The sequence below is a fragment of the Rissa tridactyla genome, chromosome 20, assembly GCF_028500815.1.
Source record: "Rissa tridactyla isolate bRisTri1 chromosome 20, bRisTri1.patW.cur.20221130, whole genome shotgun sequence".
NCBI lineage: Eukaryota > Metazoa > Chordata > Aves > Charadriiformes > Laridae > Rissa > Rissa tridactyla.
This window is the reverse complement of record NC_071485.1, coordinates 865212-883523: the sequence shown is the minus strand read 5'-3', so window position 1 is coordinate 883523 and position 18312 is coordinate 865212. Positions and strand designations below refer to the sequence as shown.

Sequence of the window (18312 nt, the reverse complement as noted above, 5' to 3'; positions counted from 1 at the left end):
CATACACCCTCCCACCCCCAGTCCGGAGGGGGCGGGGCTCTCGATATTACCACCCTCCCTCCCCCCTCCCCCCCGAGCGCGCGGCCAATGGGAGCCGCCGGCGGCCGTGACTGACAGCGCGGGGGGCGGGGCTCCGGCGGGGGGCGGGGCGTCGGCAGAGGGCGCGCGGGGACGCGGCGGGCGGGGCGGGCGGGCGGTGAGTGCGGCGGTGACGTCACCCCTCTGTCGCAGAGGGGCGGCGCGGGCGCGCGGGGCGCGCGCCGGAAGCGGGGCGGCGCGGGGCGGCGCGGGCGGACAAGATGGCGGACGGGGACAGCGGCAGCGAGCGCGGCGGCAGCGGCAGCGGCAGCGGCGGGTTCGCGACCGGCCGTGGCGGAGGCGGCGGCGGCGGCGGCGGGGCCGGGTCCGGCGGGGGGTCCGGCGGCGGCGGGGCCGGGCCCGAGCAGGAGACGCAGGAGCTGGCCTCGAAGCGGCTGGACATCCAGAACAAGCGCTTCTACCTGGACGTGAAGCAGAACGCCAAGGGCCGGTTCCTCAAGATCGCCGAGGTGGGGGCGGGCGGGTCCAAGAGCCGCCTCACGCTCTCCATGGCGGTGGCCGCCGAGTTCCGCGACTACCTGGGCGACTTCATCGAGCACTACGCCCAGCTGGGCCCCTCCAGCCCCGAGCAGCTGGCCCAGGCCGCCGGGCCGCCGGGCGAGGACGGCGCCGGCCCCGGCCCCCGCCGCGCCCTCAAGAGCGAGTTCCTGGTGCGGGAGAACCGCAAGTACTACCTGGACCTGAAGGAGAACCAGCGCGGGCGCTTCCTCCGCATCCGCCAGACCGTCAACCGCGGCCCCGGGGGGCCGGGGGGCTTTGCCGGGGGCCCCCCCGGGCTGCAGAGCGGCCAGACCATCGCCCTGCCGGCCCAGGGGCTGATCGAGTTCCGCGACGCCCTGGCCAAGCTCATCGACGACTACGGGGGCGAGGAGGACGAGCTGGGCGGCCCCGGGGGCGGCGGGCCGGGCGGCGGGGGGCTCTACGGGGAGCTGCCCGAGGGCACCTCCATCACCGTGGACTCCAAGCGCTTCTTCTTCGACGTGGGGTGCAACAAGTACGGCGTCTTCCTGCGGGTGAGCGAGGTGAAGCCGTCCTACCGCAACGCCATCACCGTCCCCTACAAGGCCTGGGCCAAGTTCGGCGGCGCCTTCTGCCGTTACGCTGAGGAGATGCGTGACATCCAGGAGCGCCAGCGGGACAAGCTCTACGACCGCCGCGCCGGACCCCCGGGACCCGGCAGCGGCAGCGGCGCCGGCGACGACTCCGACGGTGACGACGTGGACGACGACTGAGCCCTAAACCCCACCGCCGGCCCCCCCCTTCCCCCCTGGCCCCACATCCAACCCCCCGGGCCCCCCCCCCTCCTCGTTTCTCCCGATTCCCTCCCCCTCCCCCCCGCCCCCCAAAAACCCGCCGCTGGAGAGAGTAACCGGCGCGACACCGACCGCGACGCCGACTGCGTCCTCGCACGCACCCGCCACCGCCGTCCCCCCCAGGACTCTCTGCCTGTCGGGGGGGGGGTGGGGGGGAGACACCCGCATCCCCTCTCCCCTCCCAGCGCTGCCACGGTGCCCCCCCTCACCGAAACCAGCATTGCGGAGCGGAGCCGCCGCCGCACGTCCAGACCCTCGCCGGAGCCCCGCCGGCCGGCGGAAGAGGAGCCAGGCAGGGGGAGACAGCGGCAGCAGCAGGAGCTCTGGGGAGCGAGGGGGGCTCTATCTGGACCAACGTCCGTGCTCTCTTCTTCCACTTTTTCCTTTATTTTAATTTTTTTTTTTTTTCCTCCCCTTTCTTTCCATATTTTTGGGGTTTTTTGGGTTTTTTTTGGGATTGAAACTGCTAAACTCCAGGCGCCCAAACTGGAACCCGCACCCAGCTAGTGCGACGCTGGCAGGTTCCTGAAAATTAAGGAAGACTTTCTCGGTTTTAACGATTTTTTTTTTTTTCCCCCCTCCGCCTTCCCCCTCTGGTGCCGGGGGGCGCAGGGAGAGGCAGGTTCACGCAGGCACAAAGCACAAGGAAAACTCGACAGGGCGCACGATCTTCCCCTTGTCTCCGCACCGGACCCATTTCCTTCCTGGGACCCCCAAGCGCCAAAATCCACCCTTTTCTCCTCTTTTTTTCCTTCAGCCTTTCCTCAGCACCTCACACCGGCGGCTCAGTAGCACCAACCAGACTCCGCACCCCGGCGGCTGGGGGCTTCGGTGTTGGTTTGGGGGGGTTTTTAAATTTTTGGGGGGGTTTTGGGGAGGTTTTTTCCTCTCTTTTTTGTGTTTTTTTTCCCACCTGGCCACACTGGCTCTGCCACACCGGAGCCCGCAGGGTCTCTCTGGCCATCACCTCTCGTGTTAAATGGTTTTTTCCACTCTCAAATATTTGGGGTTTTGGTTACGTTTTTGGTTTGTTTTTTTTTTTTAAGTTTGGGGTTTTTTTTTAATTTTAGCTAAATCAGGTCAATCCTGCGCTTTCCAGAAAGTTTTTTTTTTTTTTTTTTTTAGCCACGTTATCCCAGGAACTCTGAACTGAATGGGGTTCATCACTCTTCATTCCAAAGTTTCAGGTCTTCTTGTCCGATGGCTTCTCCAGTTTTAGGACTCTTCTTTTTTTTTTTTTTTTTTTTTTTTTTTTTTTTTTTAATTAAGCTTTTTTTCCGCTATTTTCTGGGAGCCTGCACGCGCCCGCCCTCCGATCTCTTTTAATTTATTCTCGCGGATTCCGGCGTCTTCCCTCTCTCCGCTCGCTCCGTATTTATTGGGAAGCGAGGAACGGCCGGCAGTGACTCGTCTTCGCGAGGCGACGGCGGGGGGGGGGACACGCCACCTCCGTCCCCCGCTCACCCCGAAACCCAGCAGAGCCCCGGGGTACGTCGTCTGTCCGTCCGTCTGTCAAACCTCATCCCGCCCTTCCCCGCCTACATAGCTCTTTTTAAAGGGATTTTTAAGGCGAATTTCTTCCGTTTATCCCGTTTTTAACTCTTCTCCGTCGCAAAGGACTGGGTTTCCTCACTCACACGGGAGCAATAGTCTTTTATCTCCATGTCCGAACCGCGTCCGTACTGTATTTTGTACCCTAAGGCAGCTCTTTCCAGTGACGTCCTGCTGTATCCACCCGTCGTTCTCGGTTTGGCGTTGCCGCGCCTTCGGTTCTTTGCCGCGGAGAAAAAAAAAACAAAAAAAAACAAACAAAAAAAACACACACAAAAAAAAAAATATACAAAAATAAACCAACGGAAAACGCCGCGGACGGCTCCGGATCGGGGGAGAGAGCGGCCACCGCTTGGCCGCCACGGCTCCGCGGTGATGGACTTGCCAGCGTCGGGCTGCCGGGAGCCGGCTGCAGAGACGCAGGCGGTACCTCTCCTTTTATTTTTGAAGAGGATCATATATATATATATATATATAAAAAAATATATATATATTTCTTTTTTTGGGTTTTTTTTTTTTGGCTGAATTGCAGTGATTTAGCCTTACCTTTCTACTCTGGGGTCGCCGCCGGCCCAGCTCGGCTCCCTGTAGCCGCCTAGGAAATGTGTGGAAGAGGAAAAAGGCAAATAACGCCAAAAAAATAAAATGAAATAAAACCAGGACCCAGCGTTCGCTTTGGCAGCCAGAAGCCTTTCTCCTGCCGGAGAAGTGATGTATCTGTACAGGAACCTTCCGCAGCTCCATTTGACCTTCCAGCACACGGGTGAGAAGAGCAGAGCGCGTCGGGGGAAGAAATCTCGCAGCGAAAAGAACATCCAAAAAAAATGCGATAAAAAAAATCAGAGCGAAAAAGGTTTTTTTTTTTTAACCTGCCAGCAACCAGCGAGAGCGATGCAGAGAGGTGGGCGGACGAGCGAGGACTCGGGTGGTTTCTGCGAGGGGGGAGACGGTTGTTCTTTGGTGAGTTTTGGGGGTTTTTGTTTTGGTTTTGGTTTTTTCCAGTTGGCTCAGCCGGCGGCCGACGAGCCTTTCCCGAGGAAAGCGGGACGACGGTTTCGCTGGAGCCGGGTTCTGCCAGCGCCGGCATCTCACCATGGACCGACCTCGTCGCCGAAAACACCTCCCTGCGGCCGGGGCGAGGGGCAGGTCGGAGGGTTTGGTTGTTTCCTTATATATATATATATATGTATATACACATCTCTGTGTGTGTGTGTATATATATGAGATTTGGTTGGGTTTTTTTTTTTTTTTTTTGGTTTGGATTCTGTAGAAAACGGGCAAATTGCCTTTTTTTTTTTTTTTAACCGAAAGGGGGACAAAAAAAAAAAAAAAAATCCCAAATTCTTGGAGCTTCCAGATTTCTGTTGCCCCGGAAGGGACGGTTTGAGAGCGCGACTATCGCTGTACAAAAAAAAAAAAAAAAAAGGAATCTTGTAAATCTTGTATAGCGCCCCAAAATCAATGTAAATACCCCAAAACGTCCGGGCCGAGGGCCGGGAGCCATTGGCGGCTCCATTAAAAGTTAAAACCGCTTCATTTTTTTCCCCAAAAAAGAAAAATATGGAAGAAAATCGGAATTATCCTGCCTTGTTTCCAGCTGTTTTGGGGTCACGGGCAGGAGGATCCCCTCGTGGTCCCTCACTGACGGCAGGGGACGACGCAGGGGGAGGTGGCCGGTCCCCGGGGCCACCGCGCCAGGGAGAGCGGCCCTTTCTCTTGTTGGCGATAAAAAAAAACCAACCCCTCGCCGGCTTCTCTTTTAAAAAAGAAAAAAGTTTAAAAAAAAAAAAAAAATAGAAAAAAAATGGAAAAACAAAAAAAAAAAAGAAGCGTGAGCGAGCGATGACGGTACTTGAGCTGATGCACAAGGAATCTCTCAGCAGATACTTGCTGCCGGGAGCGGGTTCCCGGTGGGAAATGGGAATGGGCCCAGCGTCGCGGCGGCTCGGCGGGTGCTGGGGGAGATGTTCCCGGTGGGGCGAGGCTCGGCCGCGGGCGCCGTCGCCCTCCTCTTCCTCGCGGAGCCGGTCGATCCAGCAGCGCCTGTGCCAAGCGCTTGGTGCGTCGGCGTGAGATTCCGAATCCAGGGGCCGGGACAGATCTCGGATAGAGCTGAGATGGGAAAGGAACAACTGGAGAAGAGATGCGGCACCAGCGTCGACGCCTTCTCACCGCGGTGGTGGTGGGCGAGACCTGGGAGCCCCGCACCAGCGTCTCCCTGGCACCACGGTTTGGGGTCGCCGGTGGCGTCCAGGCCTCGAAACCGCGGCGTTACCGGCAGGCGGGAGCCGTGAGGATTTCTGGCCTCGGAGCAGCGCCGATGCCACGGCTGAGAACGGGCCCGGCGCGGGAGGCTCTCCCATCCCCGGCACGTGGGGGAGGTGGAAACGTGCCAGACGGTTGGTAAAACATCCGTGCGGGAGAGCGCCGGATCCTCCGCTGAGAGCCGCCGGGGCCGGGACTGACTTCGGCCAATATCTGCTGAGAGACCAAAACGTTCACCCCAAAGTACCTTGACGAAAGAAGAAAGTTTTATTCCTCTTATTTTTTTAATGAAAGAAAAACAAAAAATAAAGCAAACCATGCACTTTAGGCGGCCCAGCGCAGGGCTGCCGGCGCCCGGGGGGGTCCCGTCCCCCCCTCTCCCTTCCTCTGCGGCCGGCGGGGCGGCTTCGGGAGACGCCAGGGAGCAGCCAGCGGTTGCCGAAGGCAGGTCCTGGATTTTACCACTAGCAAAGACGACGCCCGACGTGACGAACTCCTCATGCTAGCGAGCACTCCTTACCGTAGCAGATTTTTGCAAATGGAGTTTTACAAGTCTATATTTAAAGAATTGTATGTTTGTAACAAATAAAAAGTATGCGGAAAAGTGAATGAAAAACCCAGCCTGGCCCCATCTTGCTCCTTTTGGGGGGGGGGGGGGCGGTTCCCCAACGATCCCGGGGTGTGTGTGGGGGTGTGTGTGTGGGGGTGTGCGTCACTGGTGCCACTGTCTTGGTGAAGGACGGGGTGGGCAGGGTGGCCCCGTGGCATTCTGGGGGTGTTTTGCGGTGTCCTGGGGACCCTCAGGGCTCTGGGGGGAAAAGCAGACACCCTGAGGGCTTGGAGGGGGGGGGCATAAAGGGGGTACATGGTGTCCCCAGAACGAGGGGAGCTGTGGGGGACACCGCGGGGTACGTGGGGGCATACGGGATTGGAACTGTGGGGAGGGAGGAGGGTTTGGCACGGCACACGAGTGTTGCGTGTGTCCCGGCTCGTGCAGGCGTGCCGGTGTGCGCGGACCGGCCCAGCGCGGCGTGCGCGCCATGCACGTGGCTGCGCGGCGTGCGTGAGGCGTGTACACATCTGTGCGGCATGTTCATCCCATGTGCATGGCATGTTCACTGCCGTGCGTGGTGTATTCATGGCGTGTTCACCCCGTGTGCGTGGCGTGCAGCCCGTGCCACGCCGGGTGCCGGCAGCCCGCTCAGTGCGGTGACGCAGGCGCCGCAGCCCTCGCCGCATTTAGCTCTGCGGCTCCCTGCGGGCACGGGCTCATCTGAGGACACGAGCGGGAGCCGCCTGCGCATGAGCCGCCACCGCACCGCAGCCCTGCCGCCAGCGCCGCAGCCGGGGCCTGGCCTGACCCCGGCCCCGGGGGGGGCGGGGTGGGCTCCATCCCCTCCTTGCGGGGTCTGGGAGCTGCTGGCAGCATCTCTGGGGCCCCCGTCCCGCACGTCGCCCGGATGCTGGCGTGGGCAGCTGCTCCAGCTCCCCCGGAGGGAGCTGGGGGGCCCTGGGGGGAGCGGTGGGGACAGCTGGGCCGGCCTGGACGCGCAGCAGGCGCCTGCGGCAGTTGCTTCTGGGGCAGGTGCAGGCAGCATTCCCTCCCGGGAGGCAGCTGTGGGGGCCGGGGGGCACCCCTCAGCTCCCCATGGCAGTTGCAGCCGTGGGGGCAGGGGCTGCCCAGTGCCCCCCAAACCCTGCCCAGTGCTGGGGGGAAACTGAGGCATGGTGTGAGGTGGCTGGGAGACACGGGGGGGGGGACAGCGGCAGTGCAAAGGTGCCTCCCTCCTCCTCCTCCCCCCTCCGCCCGCCGGGAGCTTCCTACCTGCTCCTCCAAGCTTCTTCCACCATCCTGGGGCAGGGGCTCTGCCGCGCCGGGGCCCCTTCAGCTGTTCCTGTTAGCCATCCACCCTTTGCTCTCTAAAATCCAGAGTTTCTCTTATAAAATTAACTATGGCACATAAATTGGGTTTGACTTGATGCTGGAACTTGACTTGATGCATCATGGTGCATCAGTTTTTATTTCCCATGACACGCTGTTCTCTAACACACCACCCCACCCCACGACAGTCCAGAGTAGGAATTTGGGGGGCTTTTTTTGACCATATTTGATCCCTGCCATCCCTTTTGCCTCTCAGTGTCCCCTCCCTGCCCTGAGCCCTGGTCCACATCCCGAGGATGGTCTGTGTCACCCCACTGCCCTTATCTCATCCCACAGGGCAGGACCAACCTTTATTTCTGTATTTCCTGAAAAACACACAGGGAAGAACTCAAAGACACTGCTCGCCTGAGCCACTGCCGGGCCTCAGCCTCACCTGGGAGGGATTCCCCCACCTCGCTGCGGTCCCAGCCGGCAGGCACCTCCTCCGGGTACCAAGCCGGGACAGACAGCAGCCTGACCGGGGTTGTAACCCAGCTTTAACCCTCCCCAGGCTGCACCCCAAGCCCTTCAGTCAGCCGGGGGGATGATGACAGGGCCCGGCCCGAGCGGGAAGCTCTATGCTGCCCCGAAGGAGGCGGAAGGGAGCGGCAAGGCGGCCCTAAGGCCTACGGAGGCCCTGGGAGCCTGTAAGGAGCCGGGCCCCGGAGTCTGTCAGGAGCCGGGCCCCGCTGCCCGGGGAGACGCCGGTCCACAGACGAGCAGACGCGGCCAGGCCCTGGGACGGCCCTGAGGGAAGTCCTGTCCGCCGAAGGGGGCCTGAGCCCCGCCGGTAAAACTAGCGGAACCGAGTAAGCCCCCCCGCTTCACCCCACTCCCCTCAGCGCAAACAAACAACACGGGGGGCAGGGACAGAGAATGGGCGGGAAAGGCTCGTCTCCCTCCATTGGCTCAGCCAGCTGTCCGTCCTCCCGACCCCGCCCCCCTTGGGGCGCTCAGCTCTTTCTATTCGGTAGACGCTCACGTCACCCCGATGCCACGCCCCCCGCCCTCACCCCTGCGTGCCGTGTGCAAAGGAAAAACAGCCGTTAAACGGGCCGCGGGGCGGAGCCAGCGAGGGGCCAAGAAGCGGCTCTGGGATTGGCGGCTGCGGGATGTTCAAACAACTATGTGACTCCCTGATTGGGTGGTCGCTGCCGCGGCAGGCCGGGCTCCCTCCTCGCGCTCGGGCGGGTTATTGTCTGGCGGCTCCTGAGGCGGCTCCAGCGCGGACTCGGGACCGGAGCTCGGGCGGCGGCGGCGGCACCATGGTGAGGGGCGGCGGGCGGCTGGGCCCGCCCCGGACCCTCCGGGGGCGGGGGGGGGGGGAGGCGGCTCCGGTACCGGCCCGCGGCGGGGGGGGCGGGCGGCCCCGGGGCCGGGCTCTGTCAGCGATCGGTGACCTTGGGCCGCACCCGGCCCTGCCCGGGGGTGCCCCGGGACCGAGTCGCCCCCTCGCCCCCCACCCGTTGTATAACCGGAGCCTCCCGCCGACTCGATCCTGGTGTGAGGCCCCTTCTTGGGGGGGCCGGGACCCCCGTGTGCTGTCAGAGCCTTCCGGGGGGGGCCGGGAGCCGTTGTGACCGCCTTGATTCCATCAGTTACGGTGAAACTGCCTCTGTACAGCTACTTTCCGCACTTACACATTTATAAAGTTGGCTGTAGAGTAAGGAAGTGACTGTCAGGGGCGGAAAACGCGGGGAGCGGCCTGAAGGATGGCTGTCAACCGGCCCGGGGGAGTCCCCCGTGCGCCGGGGGAGCATTTAACTTCCAGGGCTTCGGTTCTCCCCATCCACTCAGTGGGCTGAGGCTCGCTGGTGACTTCCCAAGGAAAACTCTGATTCCGGCGAGGGGGGGAAGTGGGGGTTTAATCCTCCCCGCTGCCTCCTTCCTGTGATCCGGCAGCTGAAGCCCGTGGAAGCCCCAGCCGCAGGGTCTGTAAGCGTCACTGAAGATACGAGGAGGCTCTAGAACGGCCCCGATCGCTAAGGGTTAATGTGGAAACTGCTCTGTGAGATTATGCAACACTCACCGCAGAAAACATACGCTCAAGGATATCTCATAACATGTGGCGACAGATAAAAAGTTACTTCTTGAAGTATTTTAGTCCTGTTTGAAGCAACGAGAAGAAGAAAAAAAAAAAAAGGTGGTTTCCCTACTGCGTGAGATACAGTGTGTTAAATCCAGTGAGGTTTCGGTACGGGAATGAGCTTCCAGTGAGCAGCTTCCGTGGGGAGAAGGGAAGGAGATGTCGCGTTCCTGCGCCCTTCAGTGCGGTCCCCTCCGGACAAAGGAGTGGATTGCTCCCGTCTCTGGCCCGACTGAGCCCAGGGGAAGAGACACTGCTCGAGGAAGAGGAGGAAATCTCCGCGCTGAGATTCGTCAAAGAGCCCTCGTTTCTCCGCTGGGAGGAGAAAGAACTTCCTTAGGGAGCTGGTGGTGGCTCAGCTGTGGGAAACTGTTGCGATGTTTCCTCTGCAAACCCTGAAGATGGAGACAGACCTCAGGACTTCCTCTGTGAGAATTTTCTTCCCTCCTCTTAGACAAATATCATGTAAAGAACCATCAGGTGGGGCAGCTGCTGGCTGGAAAACTTGATGGAGAAGTGGGAAAGTTCACAGCTGGCTGATGAGAGCCGTCGGTGTGAACAGCTAGTGCTTTTCCCAGAGCTGTCTTTTATTTTTAGAGTGAGGAAATATCCCCAGATCCTCCTTCCTGATTTTTGAAGTTTTACTCGGTGATGTTTTCTACTGACAAAAGTAACTCCTGACGCTTCACCGCAGTGAAGGTGCTTGAAAGCCTTTCTGGACACGTCTCCATGATAACAAAGCAGAGCCAAACGCTTCTACAGCCCCACCTGTCGTGGCGTCAGCTGCCAAAATGCCGCGTGGGTTTGCCAGCTGCTGGCATTCCCACAGCCAGGTCTCCACCAGCGTCCCCGGTGCTGCCGTGGGGAGGAACACACCTGTGCCCGGTGCTGCTGACCTTGCCCAGCGCCACTCTGCTTCCTTTATCACCTCCAGATTAAATATCTTGCCCTCGTGACTTATTTTTTTCCCAGCTGGTACAAGTGTGTGGTGTTAACTCCCTCCTTGTTGGGATGGGACGAGGATCTTGGACATCCCCATGTTAACCATATTTTAAGGATTAATATGCTCAATTAGCGTTGCCTTGGTCTCCTGGGGATCTCTGGATCCTGTGGTTCCTTCTGAATGAGCCGGAAGGGCTGGTGGCAACTTCCAACTCCCTCACAGCGAGGTGCAATTCCTTCTTTTTTAGAAAGGGATGGGAATTGCGGGATCAATACATGGTGTAAAAATGGGGATTACAAGTACCCAGTGTGTTTTAGGGCTCGGCTTTCCCTCTGCAGGGGCTGTACAGGGGCTGCTCCACTCATTGCAGGCTGAGAGACTTAATTTGGAGGGGGGGGGCGTGTATTAAAGATTTCTGTGGCTCCTGGGTGATTTTCTGATCCGGAGCGGGAAGGGAACTACCCTTGAATCCTGCTGGCCTGGGCTGCAAATTCCTGTGCACAGGCACAGCATCCTGGCCTGCGGCCTGTGTCAGCACCCACCTTCAGAGGGCAGAAAACCAGTCTGGAATCAAACTGTTCTCACAGCTGCTGCAAAAAAAAGGGGGTTGTTTGGGCTGGTTTGCCCCCATTTGGCATTTTCTGGAAAATAATGGGAATAGCGGTGGCAGGAACCTCCCGTCAAACCCCCCCTTGTCCCCTCAAACTCACCTCGTTTGAGAGGCCGAAAGGTTTCCTGCAGCGGCAGAGAGCATGTTTGCTTCTGGATTATAGCGCAGCAGGTCTCTCTGGATTAATTAAGGATAATTAATAGGCGTGTTTCTCTCTTGCAGGCTGGAGGTAAGGCGGGAAAGGACAGTGGGAAGGCCAAGGCCAAGGCCGTGTCACGCTCACAGAGAGCCGGGCTGCAGGTAAGGCATGACGGCGTCCGCTGCTTCCCTGATTTCATCCTAAAAGGGGAATTTTTGAGCAAAACTTCCCCTTCTGGGAGGCAAGGTGCCCCAAACTCTCTTTTTTTTTTTTGGGGGGGGGGGGGGTGGGGGGGGGGGGGGGTGAAAACTTAATGTTTTGTGATTTATGTTGTCATGAGGACCCAGAAGCCGTAGACGGGCAGGGTGGGGAATCTTTTGGGCCCAAATAAGCATAATTAGGCAAATGTACCGGGGAAGGTGTAGGTGTTAACGAGGTGTTAATTGTTCCCGCCCCAGTTCCCTGTGGGCCGGATCCACAGGCACTTGAAGACTCGCACCACCAGCCATGGACGAGTGGGAGCTACTGCTGCCGTCTACAGCGCGGCCATCCTTGAGTACCTCACTGCAGAGGTAGGTCCCTTCATCTGCGGGTGGCAAATGTCCTTTCCTGTGGGATCCTGAATGTTTTCCCGGTTTTCCGGCAGGTGCTGGAGCTGGCGGGCAACGCTTCCAAAGATCTGAAGGTGAAGCGGATCACTCCTCGCCACTTGCAGCTGGCCATCCGCGGGGATGAGGAGTTGGATTCGCTCATCAAAGCCACCATTGCTGGTGGAGGTGGGTATTGTCCTCGATGTCCCCTTCCCATCCCGAACTGGGAATTTTAGGGTGAGGAGGGGGAAAAATACAAGGAAAATACACAGGAATTTGGCAGCGGTGATAAATACCAGAGGCTCACTGCTTCCCCGGATCTGACTGGAGCACCGGGAGGGCGATCCGTCGAGTGGCAGGAAATGTTCATACTGGTTTATGGCAAAATTCCACTGGGAACAGAGGATTTCTTTTGAGTGTTTTGGGACGTCTTTGCGTATCTGATGGGAATCTCCCTCTTCTTTCCGCAGGTGTAATCCCCCATATCCACAAATCCCTCATTGGCAAGAAAGGACAGCAAAAAACAGCATAGAGGGGGAAAAAAAGAAAAAGAACAACGGCGTACCTGGGACGAGAAATCGTGGGGATTCGTGGATTTTTGGGGTTTTTTTTAAGGCATAGTTTAAAGGAAGCAAATAGAGGAATTGCCTGTAGCGAGAAGGTGGTTCTGGGCTGTAGGGGAAGCTGTACCCTGGCGGGGGGCGGCGGGGGGCTCAGGGCTCCCCCGCCTTTTATACAGTGGGATAAACCATTTTTTACAAAAATGCGCTCGTCCCCTGTGTCGGTGACGGGAGGGGGTGGGGGGACCCCCCTGCCGACCCCGGCCCGCGCGAAATGCAAATGTGGCCCGGCCCCGCCCCCTATGCAAATAGACGGGGCGGGGCGTGCCCCAGGGCTCCGGCCCCACATGGCCCCGGCTGCCCGGGGCTCCCCCGGGTCCTGGAGCCGCCTCGCTCCCGGTTTGGGGACGGGGCCCGTCCGTCCATCTGTCCCGGGCACGGCGGGCCTGGCTGTCCGTGTGTCCTGGGTACGTGGGTTCCCAGTTGTCCGTCTGCCCTGGGCCACATGGGTGTGAGGTGTCCGTCTCTCCTGGTTACTGGGGTGCTGGGTGTCTGTCCGTCCTGCGTACGCGGGACCCAAGTGTCCTGTCCCGGCAATGGGTGACCTGTCTGTCTGTCCTGGGTGTGTGGTCCCAGGTGTCCATGTGGGGTTTGTGGCCCCTGGGTGTTCATGTGTCCTGGGCACCATGGTCCTGGGTGTCCGTCTGTCCAGGGTTTGTGGGCCCCAGGTGTCCTGTGTGTCCTGAGCCATACTGGTCCCAGGTGTCCGTCTGCCCTGGGTACTGGGGTGCCACTGTCCATCTGTCCTGGGCCGGTGGGGCCCGGGTGTCCATCTGTCTGTGTCCCCGTCTGTCTAGGGTGTCCACCTGACCTGGCTGGGTGGGTCCTGGGCAACATGGGTGTCAGGTGTCTGTTCTGTGTGCATGGGTCCTGGGTGTCTGTCTGTCTGTCCTGTGTATGTGGGCCTGGGGGTCCGTCTGTCCTGGGTATTGGCGTCCCAGGTGTGTCTGTCCCGCGTACGTGGGACTCGCATGTCTTGTCTGTCCGGACCGGTGCCGGGGCGGGGCTGGCGGTCCGGCACTGGCAACACCACTGCCCGGTTGCATCAGGCGCCAGGAGGCCACGACGGCCACCGGCCCCAGGCGCCCTCCCGCCGCCCTCAGCCCCGCCTACAGCGCCGGGGGCGGCTCCGGTACCGTCTGGCGGGGCCGGGCCCGGCCGGGCCTGCGCGGCCTCGGCCGTGGCGGCGCTGCCGCCATTCTCACCAGATGGTAGCAGGAGGCGTTGGGGTGGGGTGGGAGTGAGGGGCGGGCGGCCCGGGGAGGAGGGGGGCAGCCGGTGCCGGTGTGTGTGTGTGGGGGGGGGGGGGGGGGGGCGGCGGGGCCCCAGCCCGCACAATGGCGGCGGCGCCGCCGCTCGGCCCGCAAGATGGCGGCGGGGCGGGGCCGTCCCCGCCGCCGGCGGGAGAGGCAGCGCGCATGCGCGCCACGCGCTGCCGCACGGCGCGTGCGCCCGCCTACCCGCGCCTCGCGCCGCCGGCCCCAGCGGCGGGCTCCACGCCACCGCGTCTGGGGGGGGGGGAGCGTCGGCGGACGCCGGTTCCCGCCCGCTCCGCCGCTCCCCGCGGGGAAGGGGAGCCGGCCCCGCCGCCCTCTCGACCCCGTTGTCCGCCCGGCCGGCGGCGGAGACGGCGGGGCAACGGCGGTGGGGGAGGCCGTCCTCGGCGTTACGTAACCGCCCCCCCGCCCGCCGGCAGTGGTTCCGTCGCCCCGCGTTCAGCGCTCGCCATTGGTGGCAGGAGGCGGCGGGGCGGGGCGAGGAGGGTATAAATAGAGGCGGGGCCGCAGACGCCGCTCTTAGTCCGCCGCGGCCGTGCCAGCGTTACGCAGTCTCTACGCGCCCCATCCGCTCCGCCCGCCGCCGCCCCGCCGCCGCCGCTATGAACGGGCAACTCAACGGCTTCCACGAGGTGTTCATCGAGGAGGGCACCTTCCTTTTCACCTCCGAGTCCGTGGGCGAGGGGCACCCAGGTGCGGGCCGCGGCAGGGCGGCGAGCGCGCAGGCGCGGCCCGGCGGGGCGGGGGGAGGAGGAGGAGGAGGAGGAGGGGGCGCTCCCGGCGGCGGTGGGGGGGTCGTGTCGGACAGGTTGGGGGGGGTGGCGGTGGAGGGGATGATGGTGGTGACGCCACCGGGCGCGCGCGCAGTGCGGGGCGGCGCGCGCCGCATTGCGGGCCCCGGTGTGCACGTGCTTCCCGCGTGGGGCGGGGGGACACACACGCGACACACGACATGGCACGACACGCACCGGGGGTGGCGGGGGTCGTACCGGGTGACGCAGCGGCGGGGGTGGGGGGGCCGCCGTGACTCAGCCGTGACTAAGCAGCTCCCGGGGGTCGGCGGGACCCGGTGTGTGTCCCCACCCCCGCCCACGGAGCGTCCCCGGTTCTCCCGTGGGGTGCGGCGGGATCCGGCGAAGGCCTCCTCCCCCGGCAGGGTCCTTCGGAGCACCCCGACCCCCCGGGTGGGTCCCCGCCTCGCCCTCCCCCGACTCAGCGCTGGGGCTGCCCGAGGGGCTCAGGAGTCCCCAGACTTCCCCCTTCCCCCCGGCTGGGGGTCGGCTCCCCCCGCGGGGGCTGTTAACCCCCCCGAGCTCGCAGGCTGCAGCCGAGCACGGTGCCATGGCGTGCCGGGCTCCCTCCCTGCCTTTGTACCGGCCCGTTCGGGGCACATGACTGGGAACCGGGCGGGCAGCTGCCTGCCTCCCCTGCCTGCGGGTGCAGCGCTCCCTGGCTCCCGCCCGGCTCCGGCTCACCACCAGCACCCCCACCCCCACGGCGTCACCAGCGCCAGCCTGGGGGTGCCTTTGGGGCTCCCCGTCCCGCAGCTCCCCCGCTGCCACAAAGATAAAAAGAGTTTAGTGCCCGCGAATGGGTGTAAGGTCCGTTTCCGCGCTCTTTCACCCCAAGAAACCGCCTCCTTTCGCCCCAGCCCAGCGCTGGCCTCATCCTCTCCCAAATCCAGCCCAAAAGGTCGCCGCCAAGGACATCCACGCTCCCAGGGAAGTTGCTTATTCACCACCGAGCCCCGAGTGGCCCTTGGGAAGCTCTGGGAGCAGGAGGGGGATCTCCCTCTCCCAGAAGAAACCATCCCGGGGGATGGAGGGAACTGGTTCCGGGAGGGAAGGGGCTGCAGGTCCCCTTTGGAGGTGCCGTAGGTGGCTGAACCCCAGCCCTGACCCAGCTGTAACTGGAGCTTAACTGGTAAATGCCTGAAATTCCAGGCTAATAACCCGGCACGGGGACAAGGTGAGGGCTGTCTGCCGGCTTAAGGGGAGGCTTGGCCATGGCGCCCGCTCCCGGCTTAGCGCCGTATCAGGAATCGGCTGTGCCGAGGGACTGCGGCTCCGGAAGGAAGGGCTGTGCTGCGCCACCCTGATGGCCTCCCGCCATCTGTGTCCCCCTCACAGATAAAATCTGCGACCAGATCAGCGACGCCGTCCTGGATGCCCACCTCAAGCAGGACCCCGACGCCAAGGTGGCCTGCGGTGAGTTGCTCCCTGGGGACATGGGGTGACGCCGGTGCTGGGTAGGTGACGCCGGTGCTGACGTCCTCCTTCTTTCCCTCAGAAACAGTGGCAAAGACAGGGATGATCCTGCTGGCGGGGGAGATCACCTCGCGGGCTGCTGTCGACTACCAGAAGGTGGTCCGGGACACCATCAAGCACATCGGTTACGACGACTCCTCTAAAGGTAGGTTCCGGGGGGTCACTGGCTCATCACTGGCGTGGGGTTTGGTGCGTTGGGCTCACCGCAGCCTCCGCTCTGCCCCAGGCTTCGATTACAAGACGTGCAACGTGCTGGTGGCCCTGGAGCAGCAATCGCCCGACATCGCCCAGGGTGTCCACCTGGACCGTAGCGAGGAAGACATTGGCGCCGGGGACCAGGTGAGTCCCCTGTGCCACCTGAGCTGCTGCGGTGGGGCCGGAGGGGGTCACAGCCTTACCGCCTGCTCCCTCTGCTGCAGGGCCTGATGTTTGGCTACGCCACGGACGAGACGGAGGAGTGCATGCCCCTCACCATCGTGCTGGCCCACAAGCTGAATGCCAAACTGGCCGAGCTGCGGCGGAACGGCACCCTGCCCTGGCTGCGCCCCGACTCCAAGACACAGGTGAGGCCTCCTGCGATCCCCCGCCGCCTCGGGAGGGTCCCCAGAACCACTCCTGGGAAGTCCCCAAACCTCCCTGACCCCTCTGGGTGTGTTCCCCCGGCAGGTGACGGTGCAGTACATGCAGGACCGTGGCGCAGTCATCCCCATCCGGGTGCACACCATCGTCATCTCGGTGCAGCACGACGAGGAGGTGTGCCTGGATGAGATGCGGGACGCGCTGAAGGAGAAGGTGATCAAGGCGGTGGTGCCGGCCAAGTACCTGGACGACGACACCATCTACCACCTCCAGCCCAGCGGCCGCTTCGTCATCGGCGGCCCCCAGGTATGGCCGTTTGCCAGTTGAAGCTGTGCTGGCGCGGCGGTGACAACGACGACGACGTGGCGGTGACGATGTTGTGTCCCCTGCAGGGCGACGCCGGTCTGACTGGCCGTAAGATCATTGTGGACACCTATGGGGGCTGGGGGGCCCATGGCGGCGGCGCCTTTTCGGGGAAGGATTACACCAAGGTGGACCGTTCAGCTGCCTACGCCGCGCGCTGGGTGGCCAAGTCCCTGATCAAGGCCGGGCTATGCCGCAGGGTGCTGGTGCAGGTGGGTGCAAGGCAGGTGTCCCCCTCCCCACCCTTTCGGGGGGGGTCCTCAGGCTTAATCTGTGCCCCCCCCCCCGCCTTAGGTCTCCTACGCCATTGGGGTGTCCCACCCCTTGTCGATCTCCATCTTCCACTACGGCACCTCCCAGAAGAGTGAGCGGGAGCTGCTGGAGATTGTCAAGAAGAATTTCGACCTGCGCCCTGGGGTGATCGTCAGGTAACGGGCGCCGGAGAAGGGGGGGGGGACACGCGCCGCTGGGAGAGGAAGGTTGGGGGGGGACACCGGGGCGGTGGCAGCGTGCGGGGGTCCCCTCCCCGGAGCAGCCGCGGTCACCGCCTGGTGCAGCTGGACCCGGCAAGGAGCCGCTTCTGCCGGAGGAGAAGGCGCTTTCGGGCGCGGATTTTGGGGGTAAGTATCCGCTGAGAGCCGAGCGCTTGGGGCTTTTCCGGCTTCTCGGGACTTTGGGGTGGGGGCAGCCGGGGAAGCTCCAACCGCCCCCCCGGGGGTGGGGGGGAGACGGAGGTGCCGCCACAGACCCCCCCCGGCCAGGTAGGGAAGGGGCGAGCGCGGGGCCGGAGCCTCTTTACTGAGTTGAGGACTTGTATATTCCAGGGATCTGGATCTGAAGAAGCCCCTCTATCAGAGGACCGCAGCCTATGGCCACTTTGGTAGGGACAGTTTCCCTTGGGAAGTTCCCAAAAAACTAAAATACTGAGAGGAAAAAAAACAAAGCCTTGTTAGGCTTTTTCCCCCCATTCCCGCGGGCGTAGGCTACAGAGAAGCTCGCGGGCTCTGGGGGAAAGAGCTCGGCCCCCCCCGCCCCCCAGGCTCTCCTGGCCCCGTGTCCCCTCACCCCCCACCCTCCCCCCCTTTTTTCTCTCTTTCTCTCTTTCTTGCCATCATTTCGGTTGCGTGGGGACCACGCGCGGCCTCGTGCCTCTCCCCCGACTCCCGTTCCCCCCCCCCCCGCCTCTGTGGCCGCCGACCCCCCTCCGGCTTCTTTTTAATCGGAAAAAAAAAAAAAAATCTCGTGCGTGACGTCTGAGCTCAGAGACGGCAAAAAGCCCCGAGCGCTTCCCCCCCCCTCGACTCTCACTGTCCCGCCATGGCGGGGGGGGGAACACGCCGTTTCGGCGCCCCCCCCCCTTTCCAGCCGGGACCTCACTGGTGCTGGTTTTGTTCTTAATCCGGATTTTAAACCTCTTTTCTCTCGGAGGATGCACGTTTTGGGGGGAGAGATGGTGTTAAAACTGTCCCCTTCCGAATCCCCCGTGTGGGTTTGGTACCGGAGGAAAATGTTTTATTGGTTTGTTTTTTTTTTTTTTTTTCTTTGTAAGAAAGCTGAAGTGACTCCACAACTGCACAATACCCCCCCCCCCTTCCCGCCCCCAGCTCGGTGCTGCGGTGGGGGGGGGGGCTCGGCCGAGCTTTATTATATGTATTTTTGGGGGAAAAAGGGGAGGGATTTGGCCCTTCA

At 62.2% G+C, this 18312-nt stretch overlaps 3 protein-coding genes across 3 annotated transcripts; all 3 read left to right on the top strand.

The window, feature by feature from the left end:
* The first annotated feature begins 299 nt into the window (after nucleotides 1–299).
* PURB (purine rich element binding protein B) lies at nucleotides 300–1374 on the top strand. Its single transcript, XM_054180776.1, has one exon. It carries the CDS (start codon nucleotides 300–302, stop codon nucleotides 1329–1331), a length of 1032 nt encoding a protein of 343 aa, XP_054036751.1. The 3' UTR covers nucleotides 1332–1374.
* Nucleotides 1375–7693: 6319 nt separating this feature from the next.
* On the top strand, nucleotides 7694–12281 carry LOC128900145 (histone H2A.Y-like). The gene is made up of 6 exons (XM_054180924.1): nucleotides 7694–7816; nucleotides 8124–8417; nucleotides 11011–11088; nucleotides 11386–11499; nucleotides 11574–11703; nucleotides 11988–12281. Exons 1-6 carry the CDS (start codon nucleotides 7694–7696, stop codon nucleotides 12047–12049), a joined length of 801 nt encoding a protein of 266 aa, XP_054036899.1. The 3' UTR covers nucleotides 12050–12281.
* Nucleotides 12282–13927: 1646 nt separating this feature from the next.
* On the top strand, nucleotides 13928–18167 carry MAT2A (methionine adenosyltransferase 2A). The gene is made up of 9 exons (XM_054180752.1): nucleotides 13928–14107; nucleotides 15544–15621; nucleotides 15704–15826; nucleotides 15908–16020; nucleotides 16101–16244; nucleotides 16348–16566; nucleotides 16653–16835; nucleotides 16918–17051; nucleotides 17448–18167. The coding sequence occupies exons 1-9, from the start codon at nucleotides 14017–14019 to the stop codon at nucleotides 17548–17550; spliced, it is 1188 nt and encodes a 395-aa protein (XP_054036727.1). The 5' UTR covers nucleotides 13928–14016; the 3' UTR covers nucleotides 17551–18167.
* Nucleotides 18168–18312: the final 145 nt, after the last annotated feature.